Source organism: Cuculus canorus, chromosome 5 (genome assembly GCF_017976375.1).
Source record: "Cuculus canorus isolate bCucCan1 chromosome 5, bCucCan1.pri, whole genome shotgun sequence".
Classification (NCBI taxonomy): Eukaryota; Metazoa; Chordata; class Aves; order Cuculiformes; family Cuculidae; genus Cuculus; species Cuculus canorus.
This window is the reverse complement of record NC_071405.1, coordinates 28520386-28541366: the sequence shown is the minus strand read 5'-3', so window position 1 is coordinate 28541366 and position 20981 is coordinate 28520386. Positions and strand designations below refer to the sequence as shown.

General features: G+C 43.3%; 1 protein-coding gene across 6 annotated transcripts in view; it reads right to left on the bottom strand.

The window, feature by feature from the left end:
• Positions 1–4: 4 nt before the first annotated feature.
• SLC25A47 (solute carrier family 25 member 47) overlaps positions 5–20981 on the bottom strand; it is a 27562-nt gene continuing 6585 nt past the window's right edge. The window contains exons 1-7 of one of the 6 annotated variants that reach the window (XM_009559153.2): positions 14723–14773; positions 14566–14621; positions 8883–8926; positions 8521–8592; positions 8077–8259; positions 6465–6738; positions 5–5656 (exon numbers count right to left, since the gene is read on the bottom strand). In XM_009559153.2, coding sequence (XP_009557448.2) covers positions 5370–5656; positions 6465–6738; positions 8077–8259; positions 8521–8592; positions 8883–8926; positions 14566–14593 — 888 coding nt within the window. In that variant the 5' untranslated portion in view covers positions 14594–14621; positions 14723–14773 and the 3' untranslated portion in view covers positions 5–5369. Of the gene's footprint in view, positions 5657–6464; positions 6739–8076; positions 8260–8520; positions 8593–8757; positions 8927–12364; positions 12501–14565; positions 14845–20981 lie in introns of those variants that run through there. The other 5 variants (XM_054068207.1, XM_054068205.1, XM_054068208.1 and 2 more) reach the window with 5 other exon arrangements.

Below are 20981 nucleotides of genomic sequence, written 5' to 3'. Positions count from 1 at the left end.
AAAAGATAGTGAATGTTACAAAGTAGATTGCACAGTGACTTGGGCCTTGGGATCAACACAGAAATAATGGAGATCTGTGAGTTGAATGCGGAAGAAAGAATATCAGACTGGTTTTGCTATTGTCTTCCTCTTTGACCTGCGGCAAATCACAGAAATCTCACTGTACTTTTGTTTCTGCAGCTGTTTAACCGGTCTGACTGCCTCTGGACGGAAGGGGTTATCACAAGGTTATGCAGTTTCTTCATGTTCTCAGGTGGAAGGTAGATAGAAATGCAAATTTTAGTTTCTAGTTATAAAAAATACCAAGTGTTAAATCATGCTGTGAGTATGAAGTTGCTGCTGGACACAAGGAAACTTCGGGTACTGTCTGTTCTGTTTTACAGCACTAGTTTATTTAAACTAGAAGTACTTATTTTCTCACTGGAATACATCCTAAAATATACTTTGTTAAAATACCTCATGTAATAATTATCTCCTTTCTTAAGAAATCTTTGTCTTTGCTATGATTTATGGAAGAAAAATTCAAATTATTAGCTAATTTGTTTTAATTTGTACAGTCATGAATGCGAACTGTCAGATCTGGCTTGTATTTATGTAGAATAGAAAGTTGCCAGCCCAGAAGTAGTCTTATCAACATCAAATAAAAATACCTTTGATAACACAGGTGGGTATTGATGTGCGGTACTTGCAAATCATTTAAAAATATAAGGAAGGCACTTGCATCAGGTGTGAAAGATTTAAACAAGTTCTGTACTGTGGTGCCTAGTGGACATAAATCGACTGTAGTGTTCTTGATTGTTTTTTTTAAAAAAAGAAAATTAAAAAACAAAAAAGCACACTTCAAATTTGACTGTAAACCTACAAAGTGAGCTGATGACACTTGGGTGGAGGGAGAATTTTGAAGAGTGAGACTTCTCACTGACTTCAGTAGGCCCTGGATAAGCCTGTTTGTACATGAGAACGTGCTGGACTGCTTCTGTCCCACCAGTAGCAGTTCTATAACACAGTGTACAAGTCCTCTCCAGCAGCGATCTTGCATTTCTGAGATGGAAATGCCTGTGTGCCATGTTCTATAATGAAGTACCCCTAATAGTTTATGTTTGTGCAAGGGATCAAGGAAAGACTGAAATGCAAGGCAAGTTTAGTCCTTCTGTATGTGCTTCGAACTTGTGCTGAAAATAGCAGTGCTTAGTTTTTGTCTTTTTCTTTACAGTTTATGTGAGCTGACATTGCTAATCTAGTGCCATTGACTTTAATGTATTAAAATGAAGGTTTACCAGTGACTTTTGGTAACCCACAGGCGTAGTATGTCGATATTAACAAGAGTTTAACAGTCAGTAGAAAAGGTGGTGTGGGGTTTTTTTTTAAGAGTGGTGGAGCAATTAGAAAACAAAAATAGCTTCTTCAATCCAGTGGCAAAAAACCCTGATTTGGTTACTTTAGACTTTAATGGTGACTTTCCTGTTCTAGCAGTCCCCTCTTCATCATCTTTAATCTGCACATAAAATATAAGACTTAAATTTACTTTTAAAGGGCTTTTGCACACTGGGAATGCACATTTCTTCTCTAAAATATTGTACATAGATCTGTCCTGCAAGATTTATTTCATTTATTCAGGAAAGGGAAATATGTAGGAGAAACAGTAGTGTGTTCTATTCTAACTTAGCATGTGGATTAATTATAGAACACAGAAATTAAAATCTGTTTTTAGAAAGGAAAGTAATAGCAAAACTCTGTAGTATTTGTTTACTGAGCAAGCACCTTAATCAAGCACTCTGTGGGTTTCTTATAAACATGCTTCTGAAATGGTACAGTTCCTTAGGAATTTGCCAAGACTCCTCTAAATCTGTTGTAATTACATTTCACATCGCAGAGGTATTTAAAAGTCAAGACAAGGATATCTCCAAAAGCATGCGTGAAATAGCCAAGGATGTTATCAAAGCACGTGCAGTACCTTTTGCTCAATTTGTTCTTATTTTGTTCATCTCACTGTAATAAAAATGTAAGTAGAAGTCTGCATCAAGCTTATTTGATTTTATTCTTTTTTTTTTTAATTTTTAAAAGGCTTAATTTACACTTGAACTATTTTTCACATCCTTTTAGGTGTTGGTTTAGTCATCTAATGGAGCTGTTCCTCCTTTTGATGGCTGGTGCCTTTCAAGTAGTGAAATAGGCTGCCTTATAACCCCCTCTATCCAGTCCTGCTAGGTAGACTTCAGATTGGTCCAAAAGCCAGCTAATAAGGGTCAGTTTTCCAAAGATTAAACTGTTTGCAAGCAAGACTGGAAATTGAATTACCCAGCATACAGCGACCTGCTCAGAAATAGGAAAAGGTCAATTTGACCTGCATACAATGACCCTTCAGTGGGTTTGTCATAAATACCGGTGCTTAAGTGGCAACATGATACTCCACAATTGCTGTTGTCTGAAGAGCACAGCTTCACTTTGTTTTTCCAGTCACCAGCAGGTATGCTGGTGGGTATTCATAACCATTGTAAGAGAAAACAGAAATTATCAGCAACATGAAAACATGAAGCAGAATGTGCCTTCTAAAGCAAATCTTTTTTTTCAAGGCCACTAACTTTCACTGAAAGAAGTGATCTATACAGAAAGCTGCAGTCCTTAAAGCAACGTAAACCAAATAATCAGCACAGCAAATGTGGTGTCTTCGTTCTGTTAGCTGTCCTTCAGCTAGCTAGGAATATAATTTATCAGAATAAGTAGTTCTGTGATTATCAGAGTAGATGAAGATCAAAGTAATAAAAAGAAAACAGAAAATAAACGAGTCAAGTTCTGAAATCCAGAAGCCAAACACACATCTTGGTGTGTGTGTAGAGAAGTACATAATAGGTACGATGTGTTGTGTCATTAAACAAAAACTGGTTCATACTTATGTGCCTCTGTTCACAGTAGTTATACAGTCAATTCCTGCAGCTGCTGGTAATTTGTATCGGTGTGAATTAGCTACGAGTTCTTGCTCTGTTGTCACCGTACAGTATGTATATATTTTTTCCAGTAAAGGCCTATGAACAAATTGGATGGCAAAGCACTTAAATTCCTGAAATAAACTGCCTGGAGGTACAACTTACCTCTTTTGGTCAGGCCACATAGGAACCTGCTTTTACATGGTGTTGAATGTCCTGAGGCTTACGCTTCTCGCCTGCTCGCACTGACTTCTGCAGTTGTTCCCACTCATTTTTACAATTCATCTGTGATTCCTGTTTCTTTAAACCAGATGGATTTCAGTTACACCCACAGGAGGACACTTTTTCGTCATCTGAATGTATGAGGTATGAGCCTATTAGGAAAGCTGAGCTACTTCATTTCCAAATTGTGGCTGACCATGGATGGTATCAACACTGCCTGACAATAAATGGTTGTCCAATTTACAGGTATTTTTTTACATCTCTGTTCAGAGGATGTAATGCCCGAGAACATGGTCAGCAGAGAATTGTACAGCATAAAGAAGTTTGATTGCAGAAAACATCCAGGCAGAGCTGTGGTAAATCACTATCCAGCTGGGACAGCACTCAGTCAAATGCATCCCTTGAAGAAGGAAATGAGGGTAGTAGATAATTAAGATGATTTAATTAAACCTTCTGCTATAAGGACTTTCTGGCTAAAGGAAGTTTGGTGCTGATGCCCCAAGATGTAACTAGGGGTGGTAGGCTGCTGAGGCCATAAGCACTTCCAGAGAGAATCCTGTTCACCAGTGGATCTTCCATTTCACTCCCCTTTAAGCTGACAAATACTGCATCTGCCTGGCCTTTTAACCCTCTTGCAGCGACCGAGAGAGCTATATAGACTCTTGAGAGAAAAATTACGATGGTAGTTTGACAGAATAGCTGTGACCTTGATTAAAAAGCCAATTGAAGGCTTAGATTTTGGGAGGACAGTTCCAGAGCTTTTACTGCTCTCTTTGGAGTGGGAAAAAGAAGTGCTACTTTCCTAGTAGCATCTGAAATTTTTCAACTTGTTCTTTTAGTACAAGACACTTTTTTATATGCCCAAAGTAGCTGACAAGTCCTGCTTGCTGCAAAATTATTGTGGGTGTATTCAAGGCCATGCTATCATCAACTGGTAAAAATGGCTGTGGACCAGAAGGACATCAACTCTATTCAGGGTGGGAACTATTTTAGAAATAGAGTATTCCTCTCTCCCTCAAAAAAATGCACTTTCAACAGAATCTGTCAGGGTCTGGATCCAGTCTTCAACAGATGTCATCATCCAGGGATTAGAACAGAGATAGAAAACAGCTATGCTGCGCTGGATACGGGATGAGCAAATGAAAGTATTTCTGAAGCAATACTGCGGGTGTTGTGTTTTTTAACTGACATGCGAATGAACCTTTGAACATTTGTGAAAAAGAAATAGTTGTTAGGGAAGTCAGAAATTCTATCAAAATAGAGCTTTGACAAAAAAACATATGTGGCTGCTCCTAATGCTGTAGTTTAAAGTGAGAAGAGTATGTGCATTATAAAGCAGTAAATCTTGATTATACTGTATTATACTCTACAACTTTGCAGTTCTCCTTTAGCTTGTATAACCTTCCCAGTGCACAGATTTTTATGGAAGACTTTCCTATTCCTACTCTCTTGGCAAGAAGAGATGATCAGATTGCCTCCAAAGCTTTGCCAAGCTCCAGAGACTTGTTGTCAGCCTCTGGAGGGAGGGGGACGGATGCTGTAGGGTTTGGGATAACACAGATAGACAATCACATGGCTTATGGGAACCCATGCTTGGTTTCACTTTCAATGAGGCCATAAACACAGTTATGTAAAGGGGTCGTGTCTGCCACTCCTTAAATAATGACAGGAAAAAGCGTGGAAATCGATATTTCAGCTGCTACCAAAGATATACAATTGTATTCTGGCAAAATTATAGCTGGGAAGGAAACTTTGCAGCCTGAAGCACAATTTTGTAAGTTTCCCAGGGAATACAATACAGGCATTACATGTAAAGAGCACACACTGGATAATATTGAATCTTACACAAACTCCCCCCAGCTCTTGCCTTGGTTGTGAAGATCATTTTCCGTGTCCAGTAGAAAACACATTGAACCCTTTACCAAAAACGCTGATCAGACTTGCAGCTTTTTAGATATCTCAAATGTTTCAAGGGCCTAAGCAGTGGCTAGAGTCTAGATATATTAAGAGATAAAAGGGAGGTTGTATCTAAGTTCAAGACTCCCTGATGAGTTCATAATACTGTAAGAATAAAACAAAGCTCTCAGTCATCCAGCTTGTGCTGAAGTGTCCATGCTTCTTATGCAGTCCCTCAAAGGAGACAGCATCAAGCAGTTGTTCATGGACGCTGTGTTACCAAAAAAACAACTAAACAAAAAGCACCTCTGAACAGATTGGCACGAGCTATTTTTCATTTGTGTAACCTTCTGCAAATCTCAGTACAGCTTCGTATGTTACAAACACCACCATGTTCACAGGAAAGGCACGGATGCAGTTCAAGCCCAGTCCTTTGAAAAGCACTTTCGCACCCTCCTTTCTCACACTTTCCCTAACACAGTGGACAAGGCCTCTGTACTTGTGCTGGTCGGATTCATCTGTTTGCATCCGTGATTTGATGACATCCATGGGAGTAGCTAATCCCCAGGCCAGAACTCCAGCAAAACCACCAGAAAGCAGCACAACAAGGAAACCTGCAGGAGGGAAAGGAGGAGCAGTCAGCTCAAGCCTTGTACTGATACAGCTACAAGCATCTCGGATTTCTTAACTAACTTGCTTAACTTTCATGTTTTTCAGCAGTTATTTTGTCCACCTCTTGCAGTTGTGAGTTTTCAGTCATCTCGATTTCACAGCGTACTCATCTTTACATACATCATACTCGCTCGTGCAGAGGCAGCATCTATTTTAACATCACATAAACTGTATGTGATGCAGCCTAAGAGTACTCACACCCTCTCCAGCCGGGTCTGCTTATTTTTATAATTTCTGAATGAATGTCACTATTTGATCTTTTCTCAAAGTGCATCGTTGTTTTTTGGATCCAAATCACAGCCAGGAAACTTAAATGTCTTGACATTCTGCACCTGGACTTTGTTTTCAAGCTCCAGGCTGACCCTGACTGTGCTCCATGATGGCTCCTGGGATATTTGTCTGTTTCATTTCTAGTTACACATCCTATTTATGCATTGAGAGGATTTCACCCCTCATTTGAGGCACCAGAGTGTGCCATAAACACCTCTCCTGCAGGGAAAGAAGTAGCTGCTGAGGGACAAGGTCGTGCTAGGGAAGGCCTCGCACACAGGCTGCTGGCATCCACGTCAGAAGGCTAAAAATGGTCCCGTGACGCCAGGAGGCAAACACACAGCAACCCCACAAGAGGACCGGATCCGGGTGAGGTTTTATAGATACTGGGTGATGTTTGCTGGGAGCCTGATTTCCCTTTTAGCATGGTACTAAATAAGCCATTTTTCCAGGTAATGAGAGATTCTTGCTGGTACCTACCTGGTTTATCTTTCCCAGCTGGTGTGAGCCAGTCACAAAGAGCAGAATAGGTAAGGAAATATATTGCAGAAGAGGAACAATCTCTGCAGAGTAATGCAGAGCAGCCTTTGTAGAGACCCCCAAAACCTTCCTCCTTGACGATCACCTTCAGGCAGTGCAGAGATCCATGGTACTTTGGCTTGGAAACAGTCTGAGGAGATGAAACAGAAGGATGTGGGTTCCTCTGTGTCTGCATGCGAACTTTAGCCACTTCACTGGGGTTCATCAACATAACCTGTAACATCATTGGACAGTATTTTAACCCTTTTTATTTAAACAGTGTTTTGACCCCCCATTCCTACAAATTCATTGTCTCACATCTTTTCAGGTAGTATTATTACCTAAAGCCAGTGAGCTCCAGCCTCGTCCCCTCTATCTGTGCTAAATCCCACCCAGCAGCAGTAGGACATGTGTGTAAATAGCACTGTGTGGAGAGGAAGGTAAGGCAGAAATCAACAGGAATATTAAATGTTGATTTAATATTATGTTAATAATATTAATATTATTATTATTAAATTCTTCACAGTAAGAGTCATGGGGTACTGGAACAGGCTGCCCAGGGAGTTGGTCGAGTCGCATTCCCTGGAGGTGTTTAAGGAACGGGTGGATGAAGTGCTTAGGGACATGGTTTAGGGAGTGTTAGGAATGGTTGGACTCGATGATCCAATGGGTCCTTTCCAACCTTGTGATTCTGTGATTCTGTGATTACTAAACAAGATAGGCATGGAAAGAGGAAGTCCTCACCTATGGGGTAGCACACATCAAGCTCTTGTACGTATCTGTCTTTGGAACCAAGGCCATAAAGACTTTAAAAAATTAACCTGTGTTAAGTAGAGTTGTTGCCTACTAAGAAACACCTAGAAACCTGACCATCTGGACTGCTCTGTAAGAGGATTGCCTGTGACTGAGCGTGCATTTCTGCCCAGCACAGCGTCAGAACACTGGGGCAAGCACTGCCACATTCACAGTGCCTATAGATGTTCACAAAAACACTCTGTTTGTGGGAAACTGCGGCTGCATTCAGCCTCACTTCCCTATCCTGGCATCACGCACAACTGCCAGGCAGCACCACTTTGTCAGTGATGCTCTGTTGAGCTTTGAGTCCTGCAAAGCAGCAGTGTGTACTGCCCATTTCTTCAGCAGTACTGTGCTGGGCTTGTGCAGCCACTGTCAAACCTCTGGCCTGTGCTCTAACACACTGAATTACATCTGTCTTACATAAACATACCATCAGAGCCACTGGGAAAGTTTGTTTCCCAGGTTATTTTTCTTCTTTTTTTTTTTTCTGCATTTTCTGCCAAGGTCCGTGTTATTCTTAATAGTGCATTCTTAAGTGTTCTGGCACTCTAACCCAAATCTGGCACAAGTTGAGGGGTAGGATTCAGCCAAGCCATGGAGGTGACCAGCAATGGGGCAGCAAAGGCAGAGCATGACCTCTTGTGAAAATAAACCTGCCAGGCTTGTTGAAGGCTCCCCTAGGGCCTCCCAGACATAAACATTCACTGCTTCTCCAGTCTCCTCTGTTTGTGAACAAGATCTTTTGTTGTGCTTTCTCTTTCCGCTGTTTTCCTACCCGGGCAGCACCAGCAGCACCTCCAGCAAGAGAAACATCCAGCTTGGACGGCTTTGCATCTGCAGCTCCATATCGCAGCTTGCAGATGGTACAAAGGAAGTTTTTGTATGTGCCAAACGAAACAGAAGAAATTGCTGACACTGCAAGGACTGATGCAGACACACCTTTGTAAAATCCCCAAACCTAGTTGGAAACAGAAGGAAAAGAATATTTTAAGAGGGAATGGCATGGGGAAGCATTTGCTCAAAAACACTGACCGTACATTGCCAAAACTTGCTTCCATCATTACCTCACCAACACAGCTAAATATCATCCCAACCCTTCTTCCAAAAAATTGTTGTGTGAAGCTGCTGCCCACCCTCCCCGAGCTGACAGAGGCAGCTCTGCCTCTCCGAAACAAGTCATCCATAACCAGTATCAGCAATTCCAACAAGAAGTACCTACTTTTTCTGTCCTGTATGTTTCCTGAATGCAGTGCCAAATCCCATTGTAATGCCTCTCAGTCTGAATTCTCACCTAGAAACACAGGGGCAACTTTAAAATGCAGGCGCTAGATTTAAAAAAACATGAACAAACGCCATAGCAGCAAACTAGTTAATTAGCTATAAAATGGCATCCCCAAACAATTTACTTTTTTTTTTTTTTAAGAGAAAAACAACGCAACCAAGTAAAATTAAATACCTTGATGTAACAAAGATGAAAGCGTTATCATGGGACTAGTTTTCTAAAAAGGGAAGCGAGAGGGGGAAGCAGAAGGGCCTGTTTGTTTTCAGTCCATAATCGAGAAATAAAGCTTCAACAGGTACCTTCACTGTGTCCAGCGGATAACCCACTGCTGTGCTTAGGCCACCTGGAACAGAGAGCGTGTTGGTGATCGTTAACAGTGCACATCACATCATCGCAGGAAGTCATTAGGGGAATGGCAGAAAAATGCAGATTCACAGCTCTACTCTGCTTGGCACCAGACCTTTCTCAAGCTCCAGCAGTGACAATTGAGCCAAGAATGACATGCTTAAAGAGGAATCAGAGCATTGTGGGAAACTTATCAGGAAGAAGAACACCACGATGCAAGCAGAGACTAGGGTAAACACAGGAACATCTATATAAGAGGGGTGGTCCCTCACACATTACAGGTTCTCAGCAATCTGTCTTGAAGACAGCAGAGGTACTCCTGCTGCCTCCTGCACGCCAGGGTCTGGACATGTCCTGGCTGAGAGTTACAGAGCACATCTGGAGCCCTGGGTGAGGAATTCATTGGGCGTTAAAGTCCACAGCACCATGCTGGACTAAGCCTGTGACGTGCATCTCCTACATGCACCAAAGTGCTGCAAAAGCAGAGCAGGGAGAAAAAGCAAAGGATGCTTGGAGCCCTGGCAGACTGGTGTGACACCAGGACACAGCACAACCAGAGGCATTGCTCTGGATAGAAACCACCCGCCCTCTGCCACTCTGGGCTTAGGAGGATTAAGAGGCAACAAGAGATTAGTGCTGGCTATGCACAAAGCCAGTGCACTCAGCAGCACGCCCTGCACGCCAGCTGACCACAACTCCCAGCCTGCACAATGACAGCATGTCCAACATGCCAGAGAGGGTTGTCAATGTTCTGTCATCACCCAGGCTCATTTCAAGGCCTTAAAATAGCCTCTGGATTTGGACGTGCATTAATCCTATGATACAAAGTTACTGCCTTAGTAGCAGGTAAGGAGAGAAGAAGACTTTTGACATGGACTTGTCTTGGTCAAAGTAATGCATAGATCACCCACTATCCCTGCCCTTACCTCACTGCATTTCCCAGCTCTGATCTAAATGCCGATACAACAAATGATAAAGGGACTGATCAGCTAACTACCTCCCAGTGCATCAATTGTCAAGTCATCAGAGAGAAACTCAGGCTAGGGGACAACAGAGCTGTATCTATGTGAGTTATTTACATAGAGATTGAGTTCATAAATGTGCTCGATGACCCCTTCAGGAACCAGGCAGCCACAGATAACAGTGTATGTCTGGTAGCTCATGAGTTGGAAACTGCCTTTCATTAAAAAAAACGATACTTAAAAATTAATTAGTCACTGTGAATATTTCATTAGGCGTGTTCACCTGTGGTTACACGGCTGCTTGGGAGCTCTGGAAAGTTATACTACATTTCAGAAGAAAGGAGCAGCTGTTGATATGAGTCATGGGGACACAATCCTGACATGCATTACTCAGAAGAACATAAACAATAGCATCTTGCTTGAAGAAAAATGAGGTTTGTTCTGAAAAAAACTCTGTCAAATCTGCCACCAGATAAATTGCAATGAAGATGTAAAATGGGCCAAGAAAATGCCTTCTGGATTTGAAAACCAAAACGAGATCAGGCTGGAGGAGAGATGATAAGGAGTAATACTCAGGCAGAGTAATACAGCTCAAAGGAGCAATGTCTTTGGTCCAGTAAGGGTGAAAACGCACAGTTATCCACGGCCACCTCCACTGTCCCAGATTCCTGGCCATTGGCCAGAGCAGACTGCAAACATGGAGCCTGCCAGCCAGGAAAGAGCAGCATGTAAGTCAATGTCAGTGTGACAGTGCTGACCTCAGAGGTGCAGTCTCCTGGCCTAAGCACCCCATTCCAGACAGGAGGACTTGGCATCACATCAGTTTTGGACTTCCTGAACCTGAGAGGCAGCGAATGCTGACTGACCAGACACTGGTGATTCAGGGGCATCACGTGCCTTGCACAGTTAAGCCCTGGCTTGCTTCAATGGCTTAGAAAGGTAGGAGCCTTGTCTCGTGCATGTCAGGTACCAAGGCTGATTTGGGTCAATGCTAGACAGGAAATGTCCCTGCCTCTGGAGAAACTACCCTTTTGACAGAATAAGATGCAGAGATAGCAGCAACATAGACAAAATAAAGCAGGTTTGCTGCAAACTAGCCTATTTCTCACTGCTTCTCAGTTGTAAAGGCTCCCATTCACCCTGGGTCAGGCAAAGACCAAACGTCTCCCCTTAGGAAGAGTCTGTAGGGGTAAATTTTTCACTCTTCCCACCGCAAACCTCCACAACACCACAACTGACCATGAACTCGCCAACTCACTTTGGCTCCCGAAGAGCCAAAGTACTCAGAGCAGTTAAGTTGTCAGACGCTGAGGAGATCAGCCAAGTCCATCAAAGGCTGGGGAAGAAGGGCTCTGCACAATGTCATACAATATAAATAGCCTTGGACAAAGATATCATGACCCCCACATGCCCTGTTTGCACAGCAGAATCAAAGAAGGCCAGCAACGTATAGCAGGCATATGGGAGAGGGATCCTGGGGGACTCCAGGTGATTAACACCAGCTGTGACAAAAATAAATGGCAAAATCAAGTGAATGATCTTTATTGGCTTGTAGGGAGCCATTTTTCATGTGTATTTTATCTGAGATGTTCTAAGGTATTGTTCAGAGGTTGCAGCATCCCCTGCACACACATGCACACATCCTGCAGGGACAAAACTGGATTACTCACAGCCTCTTCATGAATCAAGAATTCGTTGATTCATGAATCAATCTTCATGAATCTTCACTTAGATCAAGCAATTCAAACAGAGGTCCTGGCAGGGTGGCCACCGCAACAATAATCGACAGAGAGCAAAGGGCAGTCATTCAGAGCCCATTGGGCTGTAACAGCTCCAAGCGGAGGGCAAACCGCTGGCTGAGACCCAAGGAGACACAGTCATCAAGATCTATGCTCTGGATGGGTAGACAGCAACTTCCAAAGAGTTTTACTTTGCTAAGAGCTGGGAGCATAAGCAGTGTCCCACATCCTAAACAAACTGAACTCCATCCAGTAACATGACTCTGGCAGTGGCCAGCAGGATCTGCTTTAGCTGTGAGGACAAGGAAAGAGTACGTTCCTTCCATAGCTGGACTATTTTATCTCCGCTTCTGCTTGTGACTGGTGAGTAACCTTGCAGTAGGATGTAGAGAAGCCTGGACATGCTGCAGACCACCACTCGGTGAGCCTCAGCTTCCCCTTCCCAAATCTTTGTGTCTGGCACAAGAATCAAGTCCTCCTCTAGTCATCAATAGCCCTAACTGTTAATACCCATAAACTGCTGTGGCTCAGGCTGCTGCTGTAGCACGGCTAGAAAACACACAGAGGATCATAGGAAATTCAAGTTGGAAGGAACCTCAGGAGGTCTCTAATTCAATCTCTTGCTCAGCTTTATTGGCCAAGAAGGACATGCTTATAGATAAGCTGCTTTTGTGGACACCCAATCCCATTTGGCTGTTTCTGAATGTTTTCACAGTCACTAAGCATGTTTCTCACATTTTCTTTCCATCTAGAGTCACAGCAGGTCACTGTTTCCTGGGCTGAAGATGCTGAGCTTGTCCAACGACCACAGAAGCAATAGCTCAGAGGAGATCCACAGTATTTGTGCATATACCTGAGCCAGGCTGGATCATTCCATGGGATTTGAAAGGGCAGCATCTTTGCTGTTTTTCAGAGGTGCTTAAGCCACGCTTTCTCCAAAGCACTCTGAAAACAGATCAAGGTCACAATAATGTAATTTACTAAACAGGAACTCTGCTATTTTTTGTGTTGCCTCTTGAGTTGTTTGATGTACTTCAGCTGGGATTGTATACTTCCTGGGAAGGTGAAAACTGCTTCAGATCTAATAAACACAAGCCATGAAATAAACTCAACACCATCTGTGTTCTTGCAGGAAAGCTGTCTTATCCTTGGAAGCTGCCTCTCACTGGGGCAGAGACCATGCCCCTGAAGCCCCAGCCAGGTACCTCCCACATGTCTGTGTGCAAGCTCACAGCAGGGAACAACACACCAGAAAACACCCTTGTCTCTCAGTAAAAAGTTGCATTATCTCTTTTAGGAAAGGCCCAAGCTGGACACAGATGACAGGATGGAAAATCTTACTCCCTGACACCTTGAGGTCAGTGAAGAGTTGTAAGAGTTAAGACAAGCAAAAACATTTCTGGTCCCAGGTGGAGCTCCCAGCCTGCATCTGCCTAGGCTGAGCCTGTTTCCAGGGTGGCCATGGGAGACGCTTGCTGCATGGCAGCACACAATGCTGGCACCCAGACAAGAGGACACTGCACAAACCGTGATCTCCCATGGGAGCAGGGGCAGAAGGCTGAGAAGAACAGCCTTTGAAATGGTGTTTTCAGCTCTCCGCATTCCCTTGCAAAATAAATTTATCCTTAAGCAGTCCAACTACAACTGTGCCAACAAAAGCAAAAGAATCCAAGCAGTGAACACAGCAGTCACAACCCTACTGAGCTGACCCCAGCCATTAACTGACGCCTGAGAAGAGGTTTGGTGAATTCTTCCAGATGGATGTCCTGTTGCCAGCTCCGGCACAGGGCTCCTGTTTCCACGGGGTACTTTGAAGTCAGCAAGGAAAGAGGAAGGGAAAGACAAGCTTCCATGGAGGGGTTAGTTATATTTCCCTCTCCCAAGAAGGGATTTCCCTCTTCCCAAGCATCATCGCCCAGCACCCCAGGAATTCCAACACCTCATGCAACAGAGCTGCATGCTGCTGAGACACCAAACTTTGCTCCACTTGTATGTTTTGGGTGACTAGAAATAATAGCTGCAGAGTAAAACTCATTGCAGTTCTTCCCAGGAAATGCAAATCTGTGCCAGGACCATAGGCCGTTCCTGATGAAGGAACCTGCTAAATTTCAGCAGATCTCAAAGAGTGATCTAAGATGCAGGCTTGGGCTGGGCGTCTCAGCCATCTGGCAGGTTTACCTGGCCTTTCTGGCAGCAGCGACCTCAAGGCTCCTGTTTCATATTTGACACTGATAAATCTGGCAAGATTTCAGTAAAGAAATGACACCAGTGGCTATATTTTGTTGTTTAAAACAAAGCTGGGTTTGAGCAGTAACTGCTCTAAAAATGTCTAGAATTATATCACGCTTTTCTCCTTTTACTTTTTTTACATACAGCTGACCTACTTTCTCTCAGACCAAAGCCTGCTATGTAGCATGCCTGCACTGAAATTACCATCACAGTTGCAAGTACGTTTTAACCTAAGATAATCCAAAGGTCATTCTTTCAGACCTTCTTCACGGTGAAAAATCATGTCCTTCCCATCTCACAAATCACATCCTCAGCCCCCCAGAGCCATCATCCTGACAGCCCTCCAGGACCCTCAGGCACCAGACGTGAGATTTTGCTGTCCATGCTATGCTAGGCAGTTTGTATCTAGAGGCAACATATTCCGATTTGTCTCTTCCTATTAGAGCTTTTGCCCTGTCCCGCTGCCATCAGACTGGAAGAGACTGCAGGGTAATGACCTCAGCCGACCAAATTGTAGCTCTGCCCCTTCAGTAGCCCTGTGAACGTATTTGGATGACATTTTCCACTTAAAAATGAAGAATGCACTTAAAACAAGCAGCCCCCCCCCAAAAGACTCTCAGCTCTGCCGTTGAGACCTGCCCGTTAGCTGAACGAGAAGGAAACACAGGAATTTGCTTTCATCAACAAGCACAACTTTATGTATTTACCTCCAATGGCCCCGGCAATGAAATCCATCCAGACTGAGACTGCCGCCTTAATTACCCTAATTATGTGTTAGAGAGGTAGAAGAACAGAGGATACCAGTTAGGTCTATCCACAGCCCCGAGGTCCTTCAGAAACAGTGTGATTTGCAATATGAATGACCTTCCTACTGTCTTCTCTTGCCTCTTGGGATTGCGAGTGTTGTGGATAGCTGATGAATTTGTACACTGGAGGCAGAGACGGGAAGCCTGGAACTGTTCCAGGAACAGAGTGAATAAGTAATCCCTGCAACACTGCGCCAGAGCTGCTATTCCCACTGCCTCTCTGCTTGGAAAATCACAAGGGGTGGTGCCTTGTAGGGTAATGCTGGCTGTGAAGGGGTCAGTCCCTGTTGCACTTATTAACCCCAGAAGATAGCCTTGCACACCTGTTTGCCAGAGGATGGTCTTGCCCTGCTTCATGGAGAAGTGGCACAAGTGGCTGCATATAAGACGCCTCCTCCCTTCATCCCACTCCTTTTCTTCTTATGGTAGAGGAAACCCCCTTCTCATCAAGGAAAATTCCCTGTGCCCTTCCCAAGGAATTATCCTTGGCTTTCTTAACCCACACAGTTGACCCTCAACCTCTACCCAGATCCCCATGGATTATTACCTGCTCATTATATACACATGTAGTGAAGCCCAGAAATAAATCCAACCACATACAATGTGTTTGCTTCCCTTTCAGACCACAGGGCAGTCTTCCCAGCCCCTGAACGAGCTTTGCTTCTTTACTTCTTGCTCACCCTCCCAACTCCCTTTACAACATCAGCTCCTTGCCAAGTTCAGCAGCAGAGCAGGAATCACAATTGCTGCTGCCTACATTGCAATGTTTTTCCCCACAGGGTAGATGGACCTTGTGAGGAGACTGGTCTAGCAATTAACTTTTTCTTCCTCATTTACACCCAGTACAGGGTGGTGAGCTCAGCAGAGAAAAGCACAGAGAGAGACCTGCTGGCCAAGGATAACCAAGAGCACTAGAATATGCCATATTACCTACTTCTGCACAGCAGCCCTACAGTGGAGGGCTGCCATATCTTCATGGGAGAGGTTACGGTTTGCCTGGAACGAACCTGGAAACCAAAGTCCTGATGCAGTGAAGAGCTTGCCGAATCATGACCTGAATTGTACTCCCCTTGAAGAGGTTTCCCTGGGTCAGAGCCAAGGCACATTGGCAGCAAAGCAAAAATAAAATTTCATGGCTGCTGCCCCCCTGGCTCAGCTTCAAAGAGGAGCTGAGGACTTTTGTCCCCAGTGCTAAGTTTCCTGCACATTTCACAAGAACCTTTTTCTTGCTGAAGTGCATATTTTGTATGGGCTGCTGTGTGAGAGCTCAGAGCTCCTAGGAACTGAAAATTAAAGGATTTTTAGCAACTTGCTTCCCATAGTTCCATACACGTCCTTCACTGAACACTTTCTGCCTTGGAGAGAACAGTTTATTCCAGTGTAACATCATATAAGGACAGCTAAAACTGAAAACCAAAAGTGAAATATTATCTAGAGAGGTAGAAATGTAGCTGCTAAAACACACTGGGTTATTCAGTAGCCCTTCCTTGCTATGTCTGGTGACCACACAGGAGTTATTAATGGTTCAGCAGCAGCCTGTACATGCCAAGTGCCGGGAAAGGTATTGTTGTCACTTCTCCCACCAGCCATTCCCAGCTGCTGTCCTTGTGGGCCCCCTCCAGCAGCTGGACCGAGTGTTGGACCTGCTGCATCAGTGACACACAGGGACAAGGACACAGCCACCTAGGGGAGGGGCAGCCTGGGCACCTACAGCCTCCTAGTTCCTGCAGTGATCAAGCAACATGCTAAGTCACTCTAGCCCATGCTGCAGCAGTCACCACTGCCTTTGGAACAGCTGTTTGGATACCACTATTTAATATTGCTTTTCTAGGAGCTGCTTGCAGGCAAAGTGAAGAAATTTATCACATTCCCAATATGAAATCATCACCATGCGTTCCCTTCTATCACATGACTGAGGTTGCCATGTGTGGAGGAGGGATTTTTCTACATATTTCAGTGACTGTTGCAATATTAGCAAGAAAATAGAGACTAGCTGCATGTCACACTGGCTGGATAAAGCATCGGGGCTACTAAGTATTTCCCATTAAATGTCATAAGATCATGCAAAATTTCTACCTTCTTTAGCTGAGCTGAAGAACTCAAAGGAAATCTTCCTAAAGAAACCATCTGAGACTGTAAAATATACCCAACCGACCACAAAGCCTTCCCTCTGCAATAGAAAATTAACCCTAATTCCTCCTTCATTCCCTCTTCCCCAGGTTTCAGAGATATACCAGCTTTCAGGCACCAGCCTTATTAGAAACACCAGAATTCCCCAATGCCACAGGTCAACAGAGACAGCCCACAAAATCCAGTCCAGAGAAATCTTGAATTATCAGGAAGATCTTCAGGACCCAATATAAGTTATTCCTGACAACCTTTGACACAATGTCCAAGGACTGACAGAGATCACTGCTAGTCCAGCTTGCAAAGAAACATCTTGCCCACGTCTGTGCAGGGATGAGTGAAAGTGCCTGTTCTCAGCCCAGGTGGTCTCCTCAAAGCATGCCCTAGGAAACAACAACAAAATGCTTGTTTTGAGTACTCCTCTAGAAGTATCTCATAAATCTTTTCCTCCAGCAGCAAACTATTTAAGAGTGATTTGTTCAAAATGGATGAATTTCACAGGGGATTTTGAGAAAGAAGAGCATGGAAGGTGCCACCAGATGAAAAGACAGCTCTGATGATAGGAAGCAATCTGCAGGATATTATGAAACTAAATGACAGAAAAGTGAGGAAGACTTTAATTTTTCACAGTGAGTGGTAGATTAAATACACCATTTGCTTCACAGGAGGAGGCAGGTGTCTGCCCACCCAGGCAGGGAGAACTGCTCCACAGCTAAAGTGGCAGTGGGGTTAGGGGACTGGTACAATGTATGGAGCAAAAGGAAAGGTGGAGAGGGAGACTTTAGGTAGTCAATCAATGTTAAGTAACACCTTTTAGGTGAGATAAAAAACCAGTACATCCCTTTGCCCCTCTCCTTCCACATATCATTCCCAGGACATTACCACCTCCATCTATCCTGCAGTGCCAAAGAGAAGCTTGTCCTCTCTTACTTCTGCAACCACCTGCTAGCTCTTCGAGCCAGACTGGCTGAGAAAACGTTCTTGCTTCGTTTCCTGCCATAACGTGCTACATTTTCTTTTCCCCCAAACTAAGCAATATCACACTTACAGGCATACCCATTAATTCCCATCCAATTTATTTCAGAAAAATCCTTGACTGAAGAGACTGTTCAAACAGTGTTACCCTGATACGTCACCAGGCTGTTTGCACATTGCAGAACAGGAAAGAGTTACACCAGCAACACTGAGCTGGCAGAGCCCGGTGCTTGGCTTGTGTGGTGGTGGGTGGAAAGGGGGTGGAACCTTCTGGGTCCAGCTGTGTTACAGATTTTCTAATCAAAATGTGTCATTATCCTTCATCTCAAGTACTAATGAAAAAACAATAATTCCAAAGACTCAAACATTCACAGCAGGAATATCACAGCAAAACAAACAAAACCAGTAAGGAAACCACTCTGAGCATTGACACCTGCATTGTTTTCAGCCAAGTGTATAAACAGCCAGTGATTTCACCTCTGGAAAGTTGATATGTGGTTGTAATGTTTCTACATGGATTTCCAAGGGAAGGGAAAATAACAAATTTCCAAGAGGATTGAAGATAATTGCAGTAATTTAAGAAGTGGTATAGATTTTCTGGCTTTGGGTGAGTCATTCAATCTCCCTACACCTCATCAGCGCAACCAGTGTGCTGTACGGCCACTGCCATGCGGTTACTGCAAGGATTCAGAAACTTCTCAGTCACCCTCGAGTCTCTGTTCAGGAGTAAATCTTGGGAAAAGGTGAAAACAATGACATTAGTGCCAACCCTACAAAAACACTCATGTGGAAAAAAAATTTATATACACATTTATACATTAAAAATGGCATTGCTCTCATGGTTCTTTTTAAACATTACATAACTCTTCCCCTCGAACTCTAATATTTACACTAAGAAAGAGGAAACGTGACAGTGCACCTCCTCAGTCAAATCCTGTGAATTATTTTATGCCAGCCAATATTGCTAGGGCTTTGGAAGGACTGCTGGCTGTGATGGACAGAGAGGATGTCAGGACCGTTATTGACTTTCCGATTGCACTTTGAGCCTCATTCCAACCTCTTGCACATTTTCTGCACTTTAATAACAGAAGATGTAGTTGGTGTCCTGGCAGCAGGCCTGGAGAGCCAGAAGCAGAGGGAAGCATTCACCTTCCCAGCCTCCTTTTCCCCACCAAGCAATAACATACTCTATTCTTTATTTGTCATGATGATATTAATTTAGAAATGTCAACCTTTTCAGCTGGAGTAGTTCACTATTAGGCAGTAAAATATGTCTCAGTAGGAACAGTGACAAGCCCCAAATCCACTGATGATGCTATGGCTCTGTGTTTTTCTCCAATATTCTCCAGACGTGTCTCTTTCCGATCCCTGTTGTACACCAAAATGTATGAGTGAAAAATGTATGAGATGCTACATCATTTTGACTAGCCATCAGTCTTTCTTTGCTTTGGAATTATCTGATTTGATGTGATTTAACAACCTCAGAGCTACTTGGAAATTTGGAAGAAAACTCGGCTCTAGAACTATAAAGCATTATTATTTAGGACTTCGATATCAGCTGCTAAAACCACGTGGGACAGATTGTTATAAAGATACTTAACTGGCAAACCTGGCACCAATGAATTCAGAAAAGAGAACTTTTTTGAAATAGCAGTATTATTATGAGCTTATGTTAAGCAGTGAGATAGACAAAAGAATTTAATTTTTTTTTATCTTGCAGGAGTAGAAAACAAGTGAAATTACACTGAATTAATTAATTCATGCAAATTAATTACATTGAATTAATTAATTAAGGCAAAACCAAAGCATCTGCCTTAAAAATTCTGCTGCAACAAGTTTAATTTCAGTGAAAATCCCCATATTGTTTGGGCCAAAGATTTACCTCCTGATATCCATGCTAGCTTGATCAATACTAATCAAGGGATCTCTGCCGTAAATCTTTGTAAAGAGTGTGCACAGTCCTAGTAGAAATATAGACCCATTTCATCAGCAAAAATTAAATTCTGTGCCTCCAAAACTAACCTGACCTTTTCCATGGGGTCAAGCACAGCAAAATTTGAGGTCTAAGCCAGAAGTTTCCGTAGCTTTTTCAGTAGCACCCTCAGCATCAGCAAAAAATAACCAGACACTATGAACAGTACTGGTCTCTGGATATCAGATGAAGTCCACAGCCTTGCTTATCACTCCTGTCTTTCCCCTGGTGTTAGTTTAGGAGCTGTATGAATGCCAGTCTCACAGAGGACTTGGGAAGTTTCTGCAAAGGCACATTAATCAATCTACTAAGCCTGTTCTTTCCGTTTCTTAGAAATGGGTGTCTTTTCTGTATGAGTAACTCAACAACAACCACATTTCACATGACAGCTGGAAGCTCACATGTGACCAAGTAGGAAGCTGCCTTGAAAACAGGCCAAGTTATTAAAAATATGTCTGTACATAAACCTTAGTGGCATTGCTTTACAACATATTGCCACTTTTTCTGTCTATCTCTTCTCATTCATACACTGTTGAATAACTTAGCATTTAGATTCAGCTAGAGACCTGGTCTCCTAGCCACTGGCTTTGCATATACGAACTGTGCCAGAGTATTTCAAGTACACGATGTGAAAGTATATTTGTATAGCTGTTGGCACTGAAAAATTATTTCCCTCTCAGAAACGTTCCTGTAAGAACAGAGAGTCTTACAAACAAGGAAGGTCTCCTCCTAACTCTGTCTCCAGTTCCCCTAGAATAAATCAGTTTTATCAGTTTCCCTATCTATGAAATGAGCATAACTGCACATTTTTACTTCACAGAAACATCTTGAGGCTTAGGTTATATTGTCGTAAATCTGGACTGGAAAATGTTATAAAGATGCCAACTACTGAATCTTATCTTCCTTTTTTGAATGGTTTAGATGTAGATTAGATATTAGGAAGACATTTTTACTGAGGGTAATGAGGCACTGGCACAGGTTGCCCAGAGAGGCTGTGGGTGCCCCATCCCTGGAGGTATTCTAGGCCAGGTTGGATGGGGCTTTGAGCAACCTGATCCAGAGAAAAGTGCTGCCACCCATGGCAGGGAGATTGGAACTAGATGATCTGTAAGCTCCCTTCCAAGCCAAACCATTCTATCTGTGATTTCCCAACAGTTTTTGCTCGTTGTCACCCATCACAAGTATATTTGTCGTGTGACTGAGTAATAAGCAGAGGAAGAGAAGGGTAAAGCTGCTTGGCTGA